Below are 20,416 nucleotides of genomic sequence, written 5' to 3' on the forward strand. Positions count from 1 at the left end.
GTGTGCTTTTGTCAAAGCTTTTAGTGAGAACTTGTCATAAAGTCAAGTTAGAGCCCATCATTGGAAGTTTGAACAGATGAGAGCTATCTATTACAAATAGACAGCATTTTATTATGATGGTAGACGAGTGAAAATAATATACTTTGATCCAGTCTTAACAATGCAAAGGCAGGGGAGGAGAAGAGAGAATCAGATTTGAGCTGAGGTTTGTCCCTAGCAAGAACCCAGAAAAATCTCCTACTCCCTCATTAAGAAAATAAAGCATGAAATAACCTGGAAGCAAGGTTTTTTGTTGAGCTCTTCTAAAGGACCAGTTCCACTGTGCAATCAAATATATCTACTGAAATATATCACAAAAAAAAACTTACTTCTCTCATATTTCCTGGATGATCATAACTATAACACCACTCCAGCCTTACTAAATAATATGTCATTCCTAAAATTATTGAAATTTCATGGAACTGTAAGTAAATCATATTGTTCTTGGGTTTGTCTTTTCTTAAAGATTTATTAGGGAGATGTGTCCTGTTGTGGACTCAGCAGACTTCTGTGGCTGCTTTGCCTATGCCTGCTCTTAAAGATGCACCATTTAATGAGACAAGGCAGTATGAAGGACGTAGAGTTCCTGGGCATTGCAGATCATTATTGATACGCAACAATGACATGAATAACATCAATGACTGGTGAGTGAGATAAAGTTACTATTCAGTTATGGTATGGTTATCAAAATTTCCTATATAATGGTATTGAACTAACCAATAAGGGAACTGTGTGAAGAGTCAACAGGAAAGTAACATACTAGATCCATCTACAGATACCCAGCATGCCCTTGGAAGACAGTAGGCAAGTTCTTAATTTCAGCGATTCTGTTTCTTGTCTCCATGAAGCTGTGCACTTTGTTTAGCCAAAGCCAGGAGCCTGGTAATCAAATTAATTCTAAAACTGTTTAAAAGTGCTTCTTGGGAAGTGAAATAGGGTAAAGGGCTGTAAGGAAGACAGAGAGAAGTTATCTGCAGAGGAGGTTCAAGGGAACAGGATCTTGCCAGACCCAAGGGAAGTTAAACCTTAGGGAAAACAAGAAATCCACCTAGAAGGTTCTGGCTTTAAGGTCCATTTTCTCTTAAATGCTTCTGTCTTAAAATTATATTTTGCTTGAAGAAGACTATTTGGTCACTGTATTAATCCCAGTCATTGTTCTCAGGGTCTGGGCTTATGAGTCTTGCCAAGGTAATAGCATGCAGTTCCAAGGTTCTGCAGTCCAAGCCTTGTCTGAGAGAGGGAGAACTGAAGCCAAGTGATGACCACAGGAAGAGTAGGGAGGGATGCACTAATTGAGACCAACATGATCAGACATGCAGTTTGTCTGGGAACTGTAACATAACAATCTGTAGTGGGGTTGGAGCATTGTTTCACTCATGATGGTCCAAGAAATATGCAAGAAGCAAGGGTTTTTTTGTGATATCTTTTATTTGACCAAATGTCTAGTTGGGAGATGTTACACAAACTTCTGAGCACGTGTCATTCCTCATATCTAGTCACAGTAATAGGTAGCCAAGAAGCCACTACCTAACCAGTGTTTTCAAGCTTCAAGCTGACAATGGAAAAGGAACAAAAGGAGGAAGAACCATATGGCTAGGAACTTGATGGACTTGCCTGGACAACCAGCTTGTTCAGCCTGTGCCTAAGCCAAACCCAACATATTTTGGGGGAATAAAAATAAGGAGTCATTTTCCAGAGAAGGAGGCACTGTGCTTCAGTACCTTTTTGCAAGGAAATAGAAAATAATCCATTTTGCTTCTCAGTCAGTGGAGCTCTGCTGAGGACTTGAGCATCCTCTACTACCTGGCCCCCTGGGACAAACCTCATTCACCAGAGTTGCTGGGTAGAAAGAGAGGCCAGGCCCTTCCATCCTGCACAAACTATGCAATTTCTAGATAGAAGTGGGAACCAACAGAGACAAAAGAGAGGCTGCCTGCCCATCTATAGAGACAGGAGAGAAGCAGCTCCTCAGTTCTGCATCCATTATACAAACGAGCAGCCTGCTTGCTATCCTTACCCATTAGGCCCCTTGCATAACACCAGGGCAAGCCCAGAGTCTGAGCAATCAGAAACCTGTTGAGGGTGATATGCTTATCTGATAGTGGAACTTTACAACTGATGATAGCATAGAGCAGGAATCAGCAACCCCCGGCTCACGTGCCAGAGCAAGGCACCTGAGGCCATTTTGCTTGGCATGCCACAGCCAACCTGGGCTCTGGGCAGCTGCCATCAGCCACAGAGCCAGGGCTGTTCACAGCAGGCAACAAAGAAACTCCAAGTCCTGCTGCAAGCTGCCTGGGCTCCGTTGCAGGCAGCAGCTGCCCAGAGCCCGAGCTGGCTGTGGCAGGCAGTCGGGAGGATGCAAATAGTTGCACCAAGCTCTAGAACCCCAGCTGGCCTCTGTGGCAGTGGTGGCTGCACACATGCCTCAGGGTGGATGGTGGGGGAGGGGCTGGGGTTGCTCTGCCTCAGGCCCCTTTCCAGCTGTGCACCCTGAGGTGCACATGCAGCCGCCACTGCCACAGAACCCAGCTGGAGCCTGGTGCAGCTGTTTGCAGCTTCCTGGCTGCCTGCCACAGCTGGCTCAGGCTCTGGGCAGCTGCAGCAGGTGGTGGGCAGACTGCAAACAGCTACACCAGGGTCTGGAGCCCTGGCACAGACTCCATGGTGGTGGCAGCTGCACATGTACCTTAGACCACATGGCAGGGAAGGGGCCAGGGCAGTGCACCCCTGGCCCTTCCCCCACCCTCCACCCAGAGGTGCATGTGCACCTACCATAAGCAATAAGGATTGGGCCTCTTACAGCTCCTGCCTCTGGCATGCCAAGTTAAAGTGTGGGTCGAGGTTGGGGTGTTTCTGGCACTGGCCAAAAATGTTGCTGATCCCTGGCATAGAGTATTCCATCCCAAACTATTCATCCCATTAGATTCTGAGCATTAGTTTTCTTCAGATTGAATTCATTCAGTGATATTTGGTTAAAGGAGAGCCCTTCTAAAAACACTCATCAGGCTTAGATTAGGGAAGAGCAAACTAACAAAGCCATCCTTGCAACAGTTGGGGAATTTGAAAACTTCCAGTAACTCGGTCTTGATAAGTCTGACTGAAATAGATGCAGCTTCCATGACTCAGCAGTGACAGGAACAAAGCCCTTCAAAGGTGTGTGCCAAATAAGTTTAAGTTAAAAAAAAAAAAGGAAAAGAGGATATGGTGATGAAATGTAGGATAAAGCCACTTTATGTGTTACTGCTGAATACCATTGTGGCAGTGTGAGCTCTTAAGGTTACAATCCTATGGACTCCGGCAGTAATATCATGGAAGGCAATGGTACCTCAAACTTTTGGCCCCAGGGGCCAGATGAGTGGTGCAGGGCCAGTTCATAGGATAGATTGGGCCCTATGTGACCTTGACTGGCCCCTGTGATTGAGCCTTGCACTGACCCTGCATGTTGGGATCAGGCCACACACTGCCCCATGCACCAGGCCATGCTATCAGGCACATGGGGCTTCCCATGGGTCCAGACACTTAGCAGCAAGGGAGAAGCAACCACTGCCAAAGTTTTGGACCCATGGGGAAGCCTGCAGGCTGGATGACATGGCTTTGGGGGACAGATTTGGCCCACAGGCCAAAGGTTAAGCACCCTTGTTATAAAGTACTCTCTAAAAGGACAGAGAGTATGTGAAGGCATACTGACCTAATCATACCCTTTGCAGACTTCCTAGAGATTTGCAAGCAGACAGGAGAGGGTGGAATGTAGAGGGCACATCTGTAACTAACATCTGTCTGTGCTCTCGGCCAGAATGGAGTACAAAACAAGTTGTTTTACATAAGCGCTCCAGGCTCCTGTTAAGCAAGACATGTCAATCTGTTGCTTATCCACTTCTCTCCACAAAGAGAAGCTGACGTGCTTGGGGAAGCTTGGGCTTGGCAGGCTTCCAGTGCCCCACACACTATCCCTACCAATTTCTCCCACCACCAGCACACCCAACCGCCCTCCTGCCATCTTGCTGCTCTGCCCCAGGAGCAAGCCAGCCACTCCCAGGCAGTCACAAGGATGAGGGGGCCCAATTCTTACCTGCCTCTCCCACGGCAGAGTGGGCGAGCTTCCGGCAGGCCAAGTGGTCCCTGATCTGCAGGGGACCCTAGTGTCTCCCACCTCAGTGGCAGTGCCCCCCAGGCAGCACCTGCCTGCTGGCACCCAGCCCAGGTGGTCCTGGGGTGCCGCCACCACAGAGGGAAGCAACGGGCCCCACATGGCTCAGGGGCTGTGCAACCCAGCAGCAGCTCATGCAGGTAGGCTCAACTGAAGAAATAAAAGCAGCCAGGAGCCCAATCTTTCCTTTTTTTTTTTTTCCCCTCTCCCAGAACCTGCCTGCCTGCCTGAGCTGCACAGGGCCTGGTGCTTCCCTCCACAGCTACAGTGCCCCCCAGACAGCACCTGGATGGGAGCTGCCTAGGGGATCCCACAGCTGTGGAGGGAAGCATGAGGGTCCCCCACAGCTCAGGGACCACTCAACCCACTGGCAGCTTGCCCCCCCCCCCCCCCCCCCAGAGGCAGGTAAGGATTGGGCCCCCTCACCCTTGTATACGTGATAGAGGTTTAGTTCTCCCTTTATTGAAACGGTGGATGGAAACAGTGGGTTTTTAAAAACCCACTGATTTAAATTTAGGGAGAACTAAACCAAACCAAACCAAACCCCTGTCATGCGTACAAGCACCCAAGGATACAAATTATTTTTTAAAGTGCCTTCTAAAAAGCTGTCCTCTTGCAAAGCACTTTTCATTTCACCACTCCTGACAGCAAATTCTTGTTATCCCTGAAACTGTGTAAATGATCCAAAAAGTGCAGAGAACAGCAATTCAGGACAAGCACTGAGTCTTTATCACGGGATTATTGTAGAAGTCTGTCAAGCGTGATCCCCTTTTACAAACTTGATCACTCTGCAGAACAAATCTAGCTTGTCGTGAATATTGTGCAAGATTACAGTCTACAACAGAATGGAGAACCAAGACCACAAGGACTTGGAAAGCAATAATTACTGTTTTAGTGCTTAGCCAGCCACTATATTGAATACTTAACAGGGTAACATTCCCATAATCCTAACCAGAGAGACTTAATTTTTGGTTGGTTTTGCTGTTCAAGTTAATAAGGAAGTATCTTTGGCTACTCAGAGTAGACTAGAACTCTGTGGGTAGCTTTATATATATATCAGTGTATCAAAATGCATTATATAGTCCCATTGAGTTGTTTTCTATCTTCAGGAATAACTGACACATGCCGTGTCCAAGATGCACTCATCTGAATGACATTCTCCAGTTAAATGCCAGTGTACATAAGGAACCAAATAGCAGATGCTCCAAGCACCTCTTTTGCTGAAGGGTCAGTGTCATCAGGTTTCTTTTGAGATCCTTTCTTCCCTCATAATGCATTTTTTAATCTATTCTGTTGCCCTCTGAAGATTGAAATAACACATACATCCTTTTGCCCAGATCAGTGGCATCTCAAAAAGCTTATAAATGATTAGTTCATGTTCTGTTGGTCATTTTCAGGTGGCATATCAAGAGAGACCCCAGTGGCAATATTTTCATTATTTCTTAGCAACTGAGACTGAGTTTGGACTTTATAGTCACGTTTTGTAGCTTCATTAACATTTGCACAAGCACCTCTTTGAGAAAACTCTGCAGGGTCCTTGAGTCCAACTGATCCATAGCCTATGCTCTGTAGCTCAAGGTGGCATTTTTCATTCAGAGAGTTCACCTCATTTTTCTCAAAGATCTCTTCACCATCTTCATCATCTTCACTTTCCTGGAAAAGCAAAATTAAAGCAAAAAAATCATTGGGCCAAATCACACCTTTTACTCAGTAAGTCTTCTGAATTTACAAAGAGATCTATTTGCTTTAGTGAAAAAGTTTTACTTCTTTATAACTGTGCAAGTTCTGCAGGACAGAGCCCTAGAAGGGTGAGCAGCAGTAGTGTAATGATTGGTGGGTAACCACTAGGGAACCAGACCCAGACACCCTGAGAGGGGGATACATGAATGGCAGACACTGCTAGGCCAGCTACTACAGCCACTGCAGCTGGCCCCACCCCTATAGTCACCCCTACAGTGGTGCCACTTCTGTCTGGGATGCAGCCTCTGGCTGTTATGCCTCTAGTAAGCTGAGGTCCCATATCAGCCTTTACATTGCAATTGCAAAGTCTTCTAATGCAACCTCACTGTCCTCAGAGTCTGTTCAAGATTGTTAACATTTGATGAAATAAAGTTGGTACTTAGGACTTAGCTTGAGGACAGACATTGCTGGCATGGTATAAGTATAGAATTAGACTAGTGATAAACTGAAAGAACCCAAGTCAGGCTGAGTCTGCTGGTGAGAATTTACCTGAAAAGAGCAAGCTTACTCTGAAAACTACTGAACAAACTGGAAACTCACAGTGCCATTTGCACACAGCCCTCTTTCAAACTAGAACCACACATTAAAGGGTAAGAACTGCCCCCAGCAAGTATGCCAAGTTTCTGATGAATGTGGAGGATATGAAGTCTAAAGGACCAAACAAAACTTGGATGCAAAAGCACTTTTTAATTTATTGTGGATTTAAATCCCAATTCAAATACATTCTCTAGCTCGGGCCAATCTTTACAAGTAACCTCAATAATGTATAACTGCAAAAAAATAAATATATTAGTGTCCTTATCATTTAGCTTCTACAACATTTAAATGGAAATTCCATCTGCATGCTCATTTGTACACAGCAGTTCCCAAGAAACACTAAGACGTGCCTTTGATCAACATCAACTTAGTTAAATGGCTATAAATCCCAGGAATCAGTAACCAGTTTCTCAGTATAGCAAAGCAGGGCAGGTCATTGTGTTCCAAGTTCTGTGAGGAATTCAGTAAGAGGCTAGTTGGAGTTACAGTACATCAGTCGATTGGATCAGTCTTTCTGTACTGCAACCCAACAAAGCCTAGAGAAACATTTCAGTAGAGTTACATACCTCTTGTGACTTACAAATGTCTGGAGACAGAAAAGGAAAATATTAATATTATATTGTTAAGCATTTGGAGGAGGTTTTGGGCTGCCTACTCCCATAAGATTCCTCAACAATTACGTGTGGGATAAACTCGGATTTTCATCCACTTAGTCTGAGATCACCGCTTGATATTTTTCTGCTTAGGTGAATGATTCTCGGGGTGCCTTAAGATCTTTTCAAAGGTGCTGAAGGGTGCTATGTAGGTTAGGTATGCAAACATAATTTATAAGATAAACCCTCATTCTTCAAATAGGAATCCATAGAGTTTAAAACATTCTGACCTGCTGTAGTTTTCCTGAGTTATTTACAACAAAAGAATTACTCTATTATTTTTCTGTAGTCAAAAAACCAGAGTGAAAACTAAGAGCTGACATGTACTGAGGAGTGCCTCAAGTCTGTCAAAGTTGAGAACCAGTGACTTAGGTGTTGCCAACACAGTGCCTTGACCATAGCTCAGGCGATGGGACAAACTTTTCTTTCCCAGGCCAATGCCAGTCTCTGAATCTGCTGGCAGGTAGTGACATTAGAATGAATTGTCAAGATTTCTGCCACCAGGAACCATATCAAGATGATTTTTGTACTGGAGCTCAACTTCACTGACCTGGGGAGTAAGCCTTCCGAAGTCCTGCAGAAAGTGAGCTGATACAAGATACAAACACTATTTAAAACCTATCAGACTGAAAGTTTAACCAGAATAATTCCGTAGTACTGATGCCATTACAGAGCTTTTTATAGGATTGATGAAGTACTAGTGACAGCTCGTAGTACTACTGAAGCTTCCAGGATACCCTTAAGTGAGCTGATGAGAAAATTTGAGGCCCCTTTCCCTCATACATACACACATGGCATTTTGTGTCTTGTTTGCACTGTTAACAACAAAACAGGATCAAGTGCTATTATTTTGCTTTTCATTTTTTAAAAGCAAAGTGTAGATTTTATTTACCTTGCTCTGTGTCCTATAGTATTCATCTATTGCATACTGATATTTAGGTTCATTGAGTCCAAAGAGTGTGGCAAGCTTCCCACCAAGGAATTCACAAGCTGTAAAGGCATGGAGAAAAAAAATAACTAAAGCTCTAACCATTATAGTCAGGGACTTACAGAGAAGCACTTTGTGAGAGGAGAAAAATTAGTTGTATACTCTAAACATGCTTAAACATAAAGGATCAAAAGGAGGGATCTCCAAGGGCAGCCTTCAACAGCTCAGGAAAAACAAGTTTTCTTGCTGCAATTCTGGTCTTCTCTCCAGAAATCTCATTAGTAACCACCCATTTTAATCTTTTTCCAATGAGCTGGCCTGTGTTTCTGGAAATGTATACCACTTCAGTTGCTGTCTTAAATAGTTTGTTCCATACTGTGTTTCAGCTACACTTTGCTTAAACCAATTGAGTCTGGAATATTTTACATGCTAATTCATTCTAACTTTGTTACCATCTCAAACAAGCCTCTTCTCCTTTCAGGATTTTTTGCCTGCTTATGAAAGTTTTCCTCACTTTACCCAAGGGAGAGAGTAAGGAAGACTTTTATAAGTCATGTTTAAGAGGCTGTTGATTTTTGAAGAAAATGAAGTCATTCGACTGCTTTCAGGTGCTGCCTTCTCTGACTCAGCTGTGGCCTGCCTGGAGCAGACTAATGGAAACTGGCTGCAGTAACATCAGTCAACAGAGCCAAATTGTCCCAATGCCAGGTTTCAGCAATATCATTCTTGGCAGCATATCTTTACTCTAACCCATTTTCTTTTCTTCATACTTGAGTTTTTTGTCTCTATGCCAATTTTTGATCCACTTGAATAATTCTCCCCTTATTTGTGTCCCAATTTCCAATTTGGTTGTATTATTCTGATCTGGAACACTGTTTATTCTACAGCCCAGGTAGACTGTCAGGTATAATTTTATCCATGCCAACTAACTAATGGCATTTAGTATAGGTACTACATGTTGTGATGCCTACATTTAAAGCTGCACAACTCTTTCCATTAGGAAAAAAAATTAATTATTTAAAGCTTTGCCAGGCTTTAACTGTTCGAACTGAATATTTCCTTGTCAAGTATCTGTCTCAAGTTAAGTCTTTTTGGGCAAGCCTAACAATTTTTTGACATTTCTGGCCAAGCGTATAGGGAAAATACACTGTTGAGCTTATGTTGTAAAATGCTTTTAACCAGTTATTTGACTGACAAATTCTAGTACCTTGATGATGGAACAGGGATTAAAAAGTCCATGGGCAAGTCACCTTGGTATCAGCAAAAGGCCTTTTTCTGGTTTCAAAAACCTGCCCAATATTGACCAAGTTAAGGTTTTTCAGGAGTTTGAATGAATTATCAGAAAATGACAGACAAGCTTCCAAGCTTCCATCTTTACTGAGCATGCTTCCCTGCCTTGACCACATTATGCATATGTTGTCCCCTCAGAATAATTGAGCATGCTCCATGCCAGTGCTCAACAGCCCTTTCTCTATAGTTGTTCTTTCCTGCAGCTGTGGCCCTAGAACTGAGAAAAAGGAACCTGCATCCTGCATCTTCAGTAGTTACCCTGTATCCTGTTTGTATCCTGCACTTTCAATGGTTACCTTGCTGGCGTCCAAGGGTAGAGGAGAAGGATAAAAAATCCAACAGTCAGACTAACGCAGAGGTATAAGAAAAAGAGGGGGAAAAGTTACAGACAGGAAAAGGGGGTGGGAGGGATACATGCAAAAGGTTTTTATAATGAATACAGCATGCTTCCCTTTAGAAGCTGGGATGGAAGGGCTGGGAGCTGGGGGCGGCGGGGCAGCCATTGCAAGGGCTGGGAGAACCAACCCAACAAAAAACCCTGCACTCACCAGTTGCTGCAGCAGCCTCAGGGCTTTGAGGGGCTTGTGGCAGAGCCCCCCATGCAGTGCGAGGTGGTGGTGGGCAACAGGGATTGCCCCCCACTCCTGGCAGGAGCCATTGAGTTTGGGTTTGTTTTTTTTTTGTTTTTGTTTTTAAAGAGCCAGGAGCTGGGGTGGGTGAGGCAGCCATGGGGAGGCTGGGAGAGCAGGTGGGGGTCAGGGGGCTCATGGCAGAGCCCCCCATGTGGTGTGGGGCAATGTGGATTGCCCCCCCACTGGGCAGCAGCCAGTGAGGGGGGCTTTTTTTTTTCAAAGAGCTGGGAGCTGGGGCAGGCGGGGCTGAGAGAGCGGGTTGGGGATGGGGCCTGTGTGATTCAGAGATTAGGACGATTAGGAGATTGATTCAGTAGCATCAATTCAGGACAGTGATTCGAATCCCTGAATCAAATCATTGTCCCCCAAATCAGCCGAATCTGAAGTGAATACTAGCCGCTTTGTGCAGCCCTATTCCATAATCTCAATATCCTTTTGCAGTTTAGTAAATTCCTGGAGAAGCCACAGACAAAAACGTGCATCCTATCCTCCAAACCAGGAAGTGATGACAACCTTCTGCTGGTACTACTTATTCTGGTAGCTCAAGGGACAGAGGACTGCATGGTGGGTCTAAATATCCAAATCCAAATGACCAACACTATAGGGTAGTGGAGCTCAACCTTTTAGAACAGCAGGTTGGGGGTTTGAACCCTGGCTACACTGCAAGCCACCACTCCCCTCTGGTAAGGAAGGCAGGTAGGGGACAGGGAGGTGGTTGCCAATGTCTGAGAGAAGGTAGGGAAACAGGAAGTGAGCTTACCTCCAGGCAGTAGAGGAGATTGGCAGCATGGTGCAGTGCAGGAAAGGGGATGTGCCAGACTGCGCTTTTTGCCACTGATCCCCATTGCTATGGGCCAGATGTTGTGACTTGGGGACAAGTGGGATTTTAGATTATTATGTTTCTGTTTTTTTCATAAGCTGTAAGAATTTTAAAGTAGCAAATCAAGCATTTCAAAGCTGAAATATGCCAGAATTAAGAGTGCATTGTATATAGGCAGTATGATACACTCTTTACTTATGTGATCACATACTGTTTTTTCCATGGGATCCATACTTTGTCTAGTGCATAGGACAGAGGGGGATGGATGGCTTAGAGTTGTTTAATCAATATAAGACTCTTGTCTGTAGAATCTAGCTTAATTTACTCTGGAAGGAAGGAGGAAAGGAAGGCAGGAGACAATTGCATAGAAAAGGCAATTGAATTGCAACCTAGTGAACAGGATTGGGGATAGTTGGGAATGATCTAGTTGGGGATGGTCCTGCTTTGATCAGGGGGTTGGATTAGATGACCTCCTGAGGTCTCTTCCAACCCTCATTTTCTATGATTTCATTCTTGCTTCTGCTGCAGCATTCCTGCGATGAGGTACCAAATGATGTAAATAGTTTTGACAGGTGGCCTCAGTGTTGCTCAGATTCAGAGTCCCAGTTGGACATACCTGGAGCCTGACTGGCAGAAATGTTAACTCTGGAATACATCAAATGCTCAATCCTATAAATGCATAAATGTGTAAAGAACTTTGCACTTGATGGGACGTCTGGGAGTAAAATTGTTCACAAGTTTAAGTACTTGCATTCACAGCTGCCACTGAGGTCAATAGGAGCTGTGCTTTGAATGCATAAGTGTTATAAAATGCTGCATACTCTTAAAACCCCCTAAGCATCTGTAATTAGACACCTAACATTTCTTAATACTGTTAGAAATTTTGGCTTTAATCACTGTACGTCAGATCAGCACACCCAACACAGATTAGTGAAAATAAATCCATTAGTGTTTGTGGACTACTTAGACATTCAATGAAGCAGCATGAAAAATAATTATGCACTGGACGTAGCTTGGCAGTAGCGTAACGAAGTGGGGGGGCAACTGGGGCACCAGTCCGGGGGGTGAACACAAAAATAGCAGCAGCTGCACTGCTGGTTGGGCTGCCATACCACTGACACTATCCTGTGTGAGCCTGCTGCCCAGGGCACTCAAGTGCTCAGTTATGCTTCAGGGGTTTAGGTTGTAGCCGTGTTGGTCTAAAGACAGAGGCCGACAAGGTTCCTTGGGTGAATTTCTGCAGTTTGTTCTGAAAAAGATGTAGGTCTGCACATGGAATGACAAAAAAGAAAAAAAAGTAGTCTTGTCTCTGAATGAGCAGTTATCCTGCACGCTGAATGGCGCAGGGGTCCAGGTCAGGGGGAGAGGAGCCAATAGCATGTTATAAGCCTATTGTCAATGTATACACATAAGAGAACCGAACTAAGGCTGCTTCAGAACCCCCAAGTCTGGCGTTTCCTAACTTCTGAGTTCTTGACTTTGCCACCTCAACTTTAATATAGTTTCTGATGCAGTGTTTGATACACTGTCACACTAGTAAGAACATGAAGTAGGAATAATTTTGGAAGCTAGTTAAAAATACTGCTGTGGGCTTGGAGAGACAAGAAATAACTTGCATTGTTTTTAATACACCAACATAAATCACGCTGTAGGCCAGAGCAGACAGGTGAACAGTCCACATGGATAGGGCCCTACTGAAATCAAGGCAGGAGGCTGATTTAATGGGCAAATTGCAGGGCTGGCCACCATTTTCATGGGCTTATTGTAGCGCCCCCCCCCCCCCTTACTGACTGAGGGGCCCTGGTGGCCCTGCCCCTCATTGCTGATTGGTTGAGAAGGATGTCCATCATACAGCCCTGCCCCCCACCTCTGATTGGTTGAGAGGGCTGTCCATTGTGCACCTCGCTTATCATTGCTGATTGGTGGAAGGGGCGAGGCCACACGACAGGCAGCCCTTTCAGCCAATCAGCAGTGAGAGGCAGGGGTGGCCACCATCTTGGCTACTTCCCGTTGCATTGACAGCCCCTACCCCCTCCACTGGGGAGCCAGCATTTTATTTTTAATAAGTTTTTTTTTCCTTTGCAGATTTTACGGACATTGCCCAATTTCACAATATCTGCAAAATCCGTGAAATTGTGAATTGCATTAAGTCCTTATTCATGGAGTATTAGCATGCATAGACACTATTACAATACCTCACCAAGAACTGGCCAGGGAACAGGTAAGAGCCTGTTTGCCTTGAGAAAGCACTTGTCCCAGGATAAGATGCAGACAGGTGACAGTAAACCGGTATAGTTTATCCTGATTCTTTTAGGGGCAATTCTACACTGCGTTGGGCAAAGTTACCCCTATCTAGGATTGACATCATCCATCCACATCTTTTTTACAGTGGTATAGATGTGTTGTCTGTCCAGGTCTGATGACAGAGAAACTAAGTATTAAAGAGGTGAACGAAAGAGAAAATCTTTATGTCCTCAGACTCATAATAAGTAGTCATTGAGGCTACCCACGATATCAAGGAAACCTGCTCTTCAACCACGATAAATGCCATTACATTGCTGATAGTTGTGCTGGCAACACACATACACAACCCCTGTAAACTCCATAACCAGACTGCCACCCATTGGGACAGCATTCAGACTCTTGCTTCACTGAGTGTGGCAAGGCTCCTCTAAGTGTTCTGCCACATTTTGGCTGGTATAAGAAATAGTTCATTTTAAATGGTTGTCTGATATGCAAATGACCCAACCTAGAGTACTTCATACTTGATAACATATAGAGGTTACTAGCTCATTGAAAGAAAATACCCATTTTTAAATTGCACATTGTCAAAAAGCTTGGTAATAATCCTGAGATACTACCAAGAAACTATCAAATTAACAGGGAAAAAATCTCCCGATAATTTTATTGCTTAATAATCCAACCACTGATGCAAAAATATTATAACTTACTGAAAAATGACATTGATGCAATTCGAACTGCCCAGAACCACAGATACAGTCCCCAGGAGAACTTGGACTAAAAAGCAAAAACAAACAAATAAAAAGAATGCTTAGTAATGTTAGACAGACTGAATTAAACTACAAAGCCAGATTCATCTATGAAATTCCCCTGGAGATTAATTTGGCTGATACTGCTTGCAGTGTCAAATGATCTGCCATCATGCAGAGAAGAAAGCTAATTATTACATAAACTCTTGACATAAGCTGCTGTTGTGTCTAACCAAATCCAATTGACTTAAAGTAGTAGCCTAACTGTGAATCTGTAAAGCATCAGACTCCTTTATAAAGCTGGTTATTAGTACAGCAAACACAGATGACAGCTGTGCAACAGAACATGTAAAGGATCCAGTTTTGCAAATATGTAAACCTGAAATAATCTTTTATGGGACTTAGGGGAGTAAAGTTTCATAAAAATTAAAATACTTGCATGATAAGAACCAAATACAGTAACGTTAGAGTTTTTTCATAGCAAGATACTTGTTATGTCTTAGAATGTAGCACAATATAGGATTTCATAGCTTCAAAGGTCTTTATAAGTATTAGCTCATCCTTGCTGTACTCCTCTCTAGACCCCCCTCCTCCCCCGCATGTTTCCAATACAAGCCAGGAAGCAGACTCACTGTGTCAAGAGTTTGATGCTCTTCCTCCTCTTCCTCTTCCTCAGTGTTATACTCTTCCATAGTGTCACCATTTGCAAAGTAAATGATCCTCCTTGGAGATTTTCTCTCTCCCCTGACTATATTGTTCTCATTGTGCTGGGACATGCTGTCTTCCCCCTGCTCATCAGAAGAGCCCCACCAGAAATGTGATTTTAGTCTAGTTGGAGGACAACAGGGGGCATATGCATCAATGCTCTGTAGTTTATGTTTAGTACCTGTAACAACAGGTACCAACTCATTATGTAGTAACTGGCGGTACTGCGTAGTAGCGTTGGCACATGCCTTTTTAGTGATGCTAATGCCCAGCAGTCCGTTTCTACTGTGCATTAGCACAACAGCATGTCTTTTCCCATGACGCGCTAATGCACAGTAGAATTAGTCTCCTGAGCATTTAGCATCTATTGTAGATGCACCCAGGGTGTCTTAAATAGTGGTTTCAGCTTCCCGTCTAGCTCTCAGGCTTTGGAATGTAAGGGCTGCGTCTCAGTGGCAATCTCATTTCAGTCCTCAAAAGTTAAAAGGAGCCCTGAATATTTCCATTTTGGGAAATAAGAGACAAGAATCAAGTACTGACATTACAGGAGCTACCAAAACTTATCTGGGGGCGCTACCGGACTTTGAACTCTTGAACAAGTATGACTGCTGGTGTCATCAGGAGGTCTTATACTGACCTTTGAACACCTATCGTTTTCCATGCCTTAGGTCAGAGTATGCAGTGAAACCTGAAAAACTTCAGAACAAAAAACCAAGATTCAAAAGAAATAAATCCTGCAACTGACAGCTCTCAGCATCTTGCAGGATCAATCTAAGTGAATACTCTGAATGCTGTTTTTCAAATAGTAACATTTATATAGCTCCCAAGAGAACATCAACAGTTATGTACATTTGGATCTGAGGTCCCCACCCTCAAAAACAGACACTTGATACAGACAAAGGGTCCTAATTAGCTTTTCTGTGCTGGCATATTTTGCCCATTTTTATTAGCTTTATCTTTAATTGTTTTAATTCTGGGCCATTCAGATTTAGTCAGTAGTTCTTAGCCCAGCAAACTAACATGTACGTTTAAGAAAATTATTATTTCATAATTTCTAAAACAGGTCTATACCAAGTCAAAGTCAAGGTTACTGATAAATATCAAATGTGACAAAGTTCTTCTTAGTTTAAGAAGTTCTTCTAAAGTGCATTTTCTTAGTCAAAGATACAATATTTAATTTTTATTTAATTTCTATTTCTTCCATCAGTATGTGGGATTCTTCAAAAGACATCTCCTACGTTAAGTAAGAAAAGTTAGCCCTATATTCTGCCAGCTACTGTTCTCTTTCCTGTTGTATTCAATCTAGACCAATCAACAATAAGCAAACAATGCTATGAGATAGTTATTCCAAACTTACAAATGGATAATACTGTACATTAGTTCAAATGGTTGTCCCTAAGTTTGAGTTTTAACACTAAAACACTTTAAGAAGCTAATAGGCTCAAATAAATAGTTTACAAAAGAACATAAATGAGTGAAATGTCAGGCAATAACAAATCAAAAGCAAACTCACCTGTATAATCTCTTTGGTGTCTTCCATCACATAAAGAAATTACTTGTCTTGAAAATAGCTTTTGTACTAGACAGGAAACAAAAACTAGATCCAGGACACTAATGATCCTGTGCAAAACCAATGTACTGAAAAAAATCACCACTGCCTTACACCACTGTCCTGTACCATTGCCCAGTCTGCAGCAAAGCAGGAAGGGCTGAGTGCTGCAGGATGTGCTTGTCTGAAAGGGTTGGCTGTGTTTAATTTGTAGGCAGGACCTTTTTATTTATGCGTCCAGCAAAAGATAAGTAAGTTGTGAGCAAGTGGGGTGGCAAAAGGAATGGGCAAGGTCACATTAGGCAATACTCTTTGGGGATATACCTGTAAAACTGGCCATTTTTAAAGCAGTTCGCACTTCTTGAAGTAATGCGTCAATACTCTGCTTTCTTTACTATTTATTGCTATCAAGCCATCTCAGGCTTTGCAAAGTTACAGGGCTAATATTTACTCTTTCTAGAGAAGTGAGGGAGCCAAACACCTATGAATGAATACAAATGCTGCCACCTCCTGGCAATTTAGAGAAAGAACAGCACATAACTAATAGCTAAATAATTACTGAGCAAGACTAACCATAGGAAAGGTGACATTGTAACAGATAGCTCCAACTGTTTAATTATTTAATTTAATTGGAAAAATAGAACAAGCAACAGTTTAAGGGATTGTATGCATTTTTAAATGTTCAATCTGTTATTTGATAAATGGGATTTGTTCATAGATCCATAGATGTTAGGGTCGGAAGGGACCTCAATAGATGCCTATCTAACCTCCTCTTGAAGACCCCCAGGGTAGGCGAGAGCACCACCTCCCTTGGGAGTCCATTCCAGATTTTGGCCGCTCTGTGAAGAAGTTCTTCCTAATGTCCAGTCTAAATCTGCTCTCTGCTAGCTTGTGGCCATTATTTCTTGTGACCCCCAAGGGGTGCCTTGGTGAGTAGAGCCTCACCAGTTCCCTTCTGTACCCCCATGATAAATTTATAGGCAGCCACAAGGTCGCCTCTCAACCTTCTCTTGCGGAGGCTGAAGAGGTCCAGGTGCCTTAGTCTCTCCTCGTAGGGCTTGGCCTGCAAGCCCTTAACCATATGAGTGGCCCTTCTCTGGACCCTCTCCAGGTTATCCACATCCCTCTTGAAGTGTGGTGCCCAAAACTGGATGCAGTACTCCAACTGCAGTCTGACCAGTGCCCAATAGAGGGGAAGTATCACCTCCTTGGTTCTATTTGTCATGCATCTGCTGATGCATGATAAAGTGCAGTTAGCTTTGCTGACGACTTCGTCACATTGACGACTCATGCTCATCTTGGAGTCCACTAGGACTCCGAGATCCCTTTCCGCTTCCGTGCTGCTGAGCAGGTCATTTCCTAGGCAGTAGGTGTGCTGGACATTTTTCCTCCCTAGGTGCAGCACTTTGCATTTCTCCTTGTTAAATGGCATTCTGTTGTTTTCTGCCCATTTGTCTAACCTGTCCAGGTCTGCCCGTAGTTGTTTCTGGCCTCTGGTGTGTCCACTTCTCCCCACAGTTTTGTATCATCCACAAACTCAGACAGAGTACACTTCACTCCCTCATCCAAGTCACTGATGAAGACATTGAAGAGTACTGGTCCAAGGACCGAGCCCTGCAAGACCCCACTGCCCACGTCCTTCCAGGTTGATACCGACCCGTCCACCACCACTTTCTGGGTACGACCCTCTAGCCAATTTGCCACCCACTGGACTGTGTAATCATCTAAGTCACAGCCTCTTAATTTGTTCACCAGTATGGGGTGGGATACTGTATCGAAGGCCTTCCTGAAGTCTACGTAAACGATGTCTACCCCTACTCCTGAATCCAGGTGTTTTGTAACCTTGTCATAAAATGAGACTAGATTAGTCAGGCATGATCTACCTCCTACAAACCCATAGGAGGAGCCCTTGTTAATGAATAACATTTAAAATATCAGGCTGCAGATATTAGAATCATAGGGAAGTTAGGCTAGAAGGGCTCTCACAAGGTGATCTTGTCCAGCCCCCTCCTCAAGGCAGGATTGTCCTTCACTAAACCATCCCAGCTAAGTGTCTATCCCAATTTGCCCTTGAAAACTTCCAGGGATGGAGATTACATAACTTTTCTAGGTAGTTTGTTCCAACACTTGGCCATCCTCACAGTCCAAAAGTTCCTCCCAATATCCAACCTAAATTTCCTCTACTGCAAGTTGAGGACATTGCTCCTAGTCCTGTCCCCTGCCATCACAAAGAAAAATCCATCTCCATCTTCTCTATAACCACTCTTCAGGTATTTCAAGATTGTTACCAAATCCCACCTCAATCCTCTCTTCTCCAGACTAAACCCCAGTTCTTTCACCCTTTCCTCATAAATCTTACCTCCCAGACCCCTAATCATTTTTTTTGCTCTCTGCTGGACTCTTTCCAGCCTGTCCACATCCTTCTTGAGGTGTGGGACCCAAAACTAGACACAGGAGTCCAGATGAGGCCTCACTAGTGCTGAAGAGAAGAGCAATCACTTCCCTTGATTTATAGGCGACACTCCTGCTAATACGACCCAGCACATGGCCTTTTTGGCAATAAGAGCACACCATTGGCTCAGATTCAGTTTATGGTCCATCATAACCCCTACGTTCTTCTCTGCAGTACTGCAACCTAGCCAGGCACTACACAGTCTGTATTTGTGTATGCAGTTATTCTGTCCCAGGTGCAGAACTTTGCAACTTGTTGAATCTCATCTGTTTGACTGTGGATCATTTTTCCAGTCTATCCAGGTCATTCTGGATCCTAGCCCTACCTTCCAGAGTATCAACTCCACCCAACATAGTTTCATCCAAAATTTTGCTAAGTGTGCACCTGGGCCCATCATCCAAGTAATTAATGAAGATATTAAATAAGGAAAGACCCCTAAGGAACCCCACTTATACTTGTTCCCAATGAGACATTGAGCCATCAATGACTAGTCATTGAGCACAATGATCCAACCAATTATATATCCACCTTACAGTACTTTTATCTAGTCTGTATTTCCTTAGCTTGTCAGTGGGAATGTTAGGGGAGATGGTGTGAAAAACCTTACTAAAGGTATACTGTATCCACTACTCTCCCCCTCCCTATCTATAGAGCCTTTCACCTTATCATAGAAAGCAATTAGGTTGGTCAGGCATGACATGCTCTTGGTGAATGCAGGTTAGCTGTTCCCAGTTACCTTGTTTTCTTTTAGGTGCTTCACGATAGATTCCTTAAAGACCTGCTTATTGTCCCAAGTATTGAGGTCAGGCTGATAGGTCTTTAATTTCCTAGATCAGAGGTTCTCAAACTGTGGTCCGCGGAGCATCACTGGTCCATTCAGGTGGTCTGCAGAAAGCTGACAAACATTACACCCAACTTCCAAAACCTTTGCTCAAAAAAACAGGCACATCCATTGGATTAGAAAGGCAAGACTACTGATATTAAAATGAAATGTGTGCTTTGATTTGTAGAACAAAAATAAGTTTATTAGGTGGCCCACCGAGACACTCAACAATTTTCAAGTGGTCCGCGAAAAAAAAAAGTTTGAGAACCACTGCCCTAGATCCTACTTCTTCCCTTTCTTAAAAATGGACACTATATTAAACTCTTGCTTCAAGTGTTAAGTTAGAGCCCTTGTTTTGAGCTCGAAACAGCAAAATCTAAATGAAACAAGAGGCTTTGAAACTGCCCTTGTTTTGTTTCGAAGCTCTCAAAATGTTTCTAGTTTCGAACACAGCTTACTTGCAGCTAAACAGAAACTGGGGGTGGGGGGAGGAACGCTTTGATATTGACATCTAGCTCCTGGTTCGATTCCCCAGCTCTTCCCAGAGGCACAGGCCTCTAATCTGCATGTGGGATTCCAGCAGCCTGCAGCGGCAGCCTGTTGAAACCCAGCATGCAGATCTAGGGGCCCACGCCCCCTGGAAAGAGCTGGGGGAATGATCAGAGAGCTGGGGGGGGGGGAAAATCGACCCGGGAGCTGAGGGAATGTTTAGGTGCAGCTGCCGTGCAGGTGCTAGGCAAGGGGGCAATCCCTGCTGCCCCCTGCTGTGTGGGGGTCTCTGCCACCAGCCCTCAGAGGCCCCGATCACCACTGCCAGAGCCGGTGAGTGCACGGCTTTCCCCCCTCCCCCTTAAAGCTTACTAGCTGCGGAGCACGTGGATGACAGCATGCTGCTGCTGCCAGCGAGGGCCAGCACCAGCACCTGAGTCTGCTCAGCACAGGCTCTGCCAAGCACCAAGAACCCAGTGCTGGCGCTGACCTGTTGGCAGAGCCAGCCTGCTGTCACCCCACACGCAGATCTGGGGGCCCGCCCCCCCCAGGAGGGCTGCGGGGCTTTGCTAGACTCCTCCTGGGGGGCACGGACCCTGGATCTGTGTGTGGGATGACA

At 44.1% G+C, this 20,416-nt stretch overlaps 1 protein-coding gene across 2 annotated transcripts; it reads right to left on the reverse strand.

Annotated features, from left to right (window-relative positions):
• Positions 1-4,895: 4,895 nt before the first annotated feature.
• Positions 4,896-16,374, reverse strand: FAM177B (family with sequence similarity 177 member B). 2 transcript variants are annotated; one of them, XM_014598174.3, is made up of 6 exons: positions 15,998-16,374; positions 15,122-15,180; positions 14,412-14,567; positions 13,741-13,807; positions 8,012-8,109; positions 4,896-5,842 (listed from the first exon to the last, which is right to left on the reverse strand). In XM_014598174.3, the coding sequence occupies exons 2-6, from the start codon at positions 15,143-15,145 to the stop codon at positions 5,558-5,560; spliced, it is 630 nt and encodes a 209-aa protein (XP_014453660.1). In that variant the 5' UTR covers positions 15,146-15,180; positions 15,998-16,374; the 3' UTR covers positions 4,896-5,557. The 2 variants fall into 2 exon arrangements, with proteins under 2 accessions (XP_014453660.1, XP_006262214.2); XM_006262152.4 differs by lacking the exon at positions 15,122-15,180 and having other exon boundaries at positions 15,998-16,372.
• Positions 16,375-20,416: the final 4,042 nt, after the last annotated feature.

Source organism: Alligator mississippiensis, chromosome 1, assembly GCF_030867095.1.
Source record: "Alligator mississippiensis isolate rAllMis1 chromosome 1, rAllMis1, whole genome shotgun sequence".
Classification (NCBI taxonomy): Eukaryota; Metazoa; Chordata; order Crocodylia; family Alligatoridae; genus Alligator; species Alligator mississippiensis.

Bases quoted from the DNA above. Each gene is read 5' to 3' on its own strand.
- FAM177B (XM_006262152.4), bottom strand. From the start codon at position 16,024: ATGGAAGACACCAAAGAGATTATACAG. The intron at 13,808-14,411 runs GTGAGTCTGCTT...TTTGCTTTTTAG, and splicing joins AGCATCAAACTCTTGACACA to TCCAAGTTCTCCTGGGGACT. The intron at 8,110-13,740 runs GTAAGTTATAAT...ATGCCTTTACAG, and splicing joins TGCATCAATGTCATTTTTCA to CTTGTGAATTCCTTGGTGGG.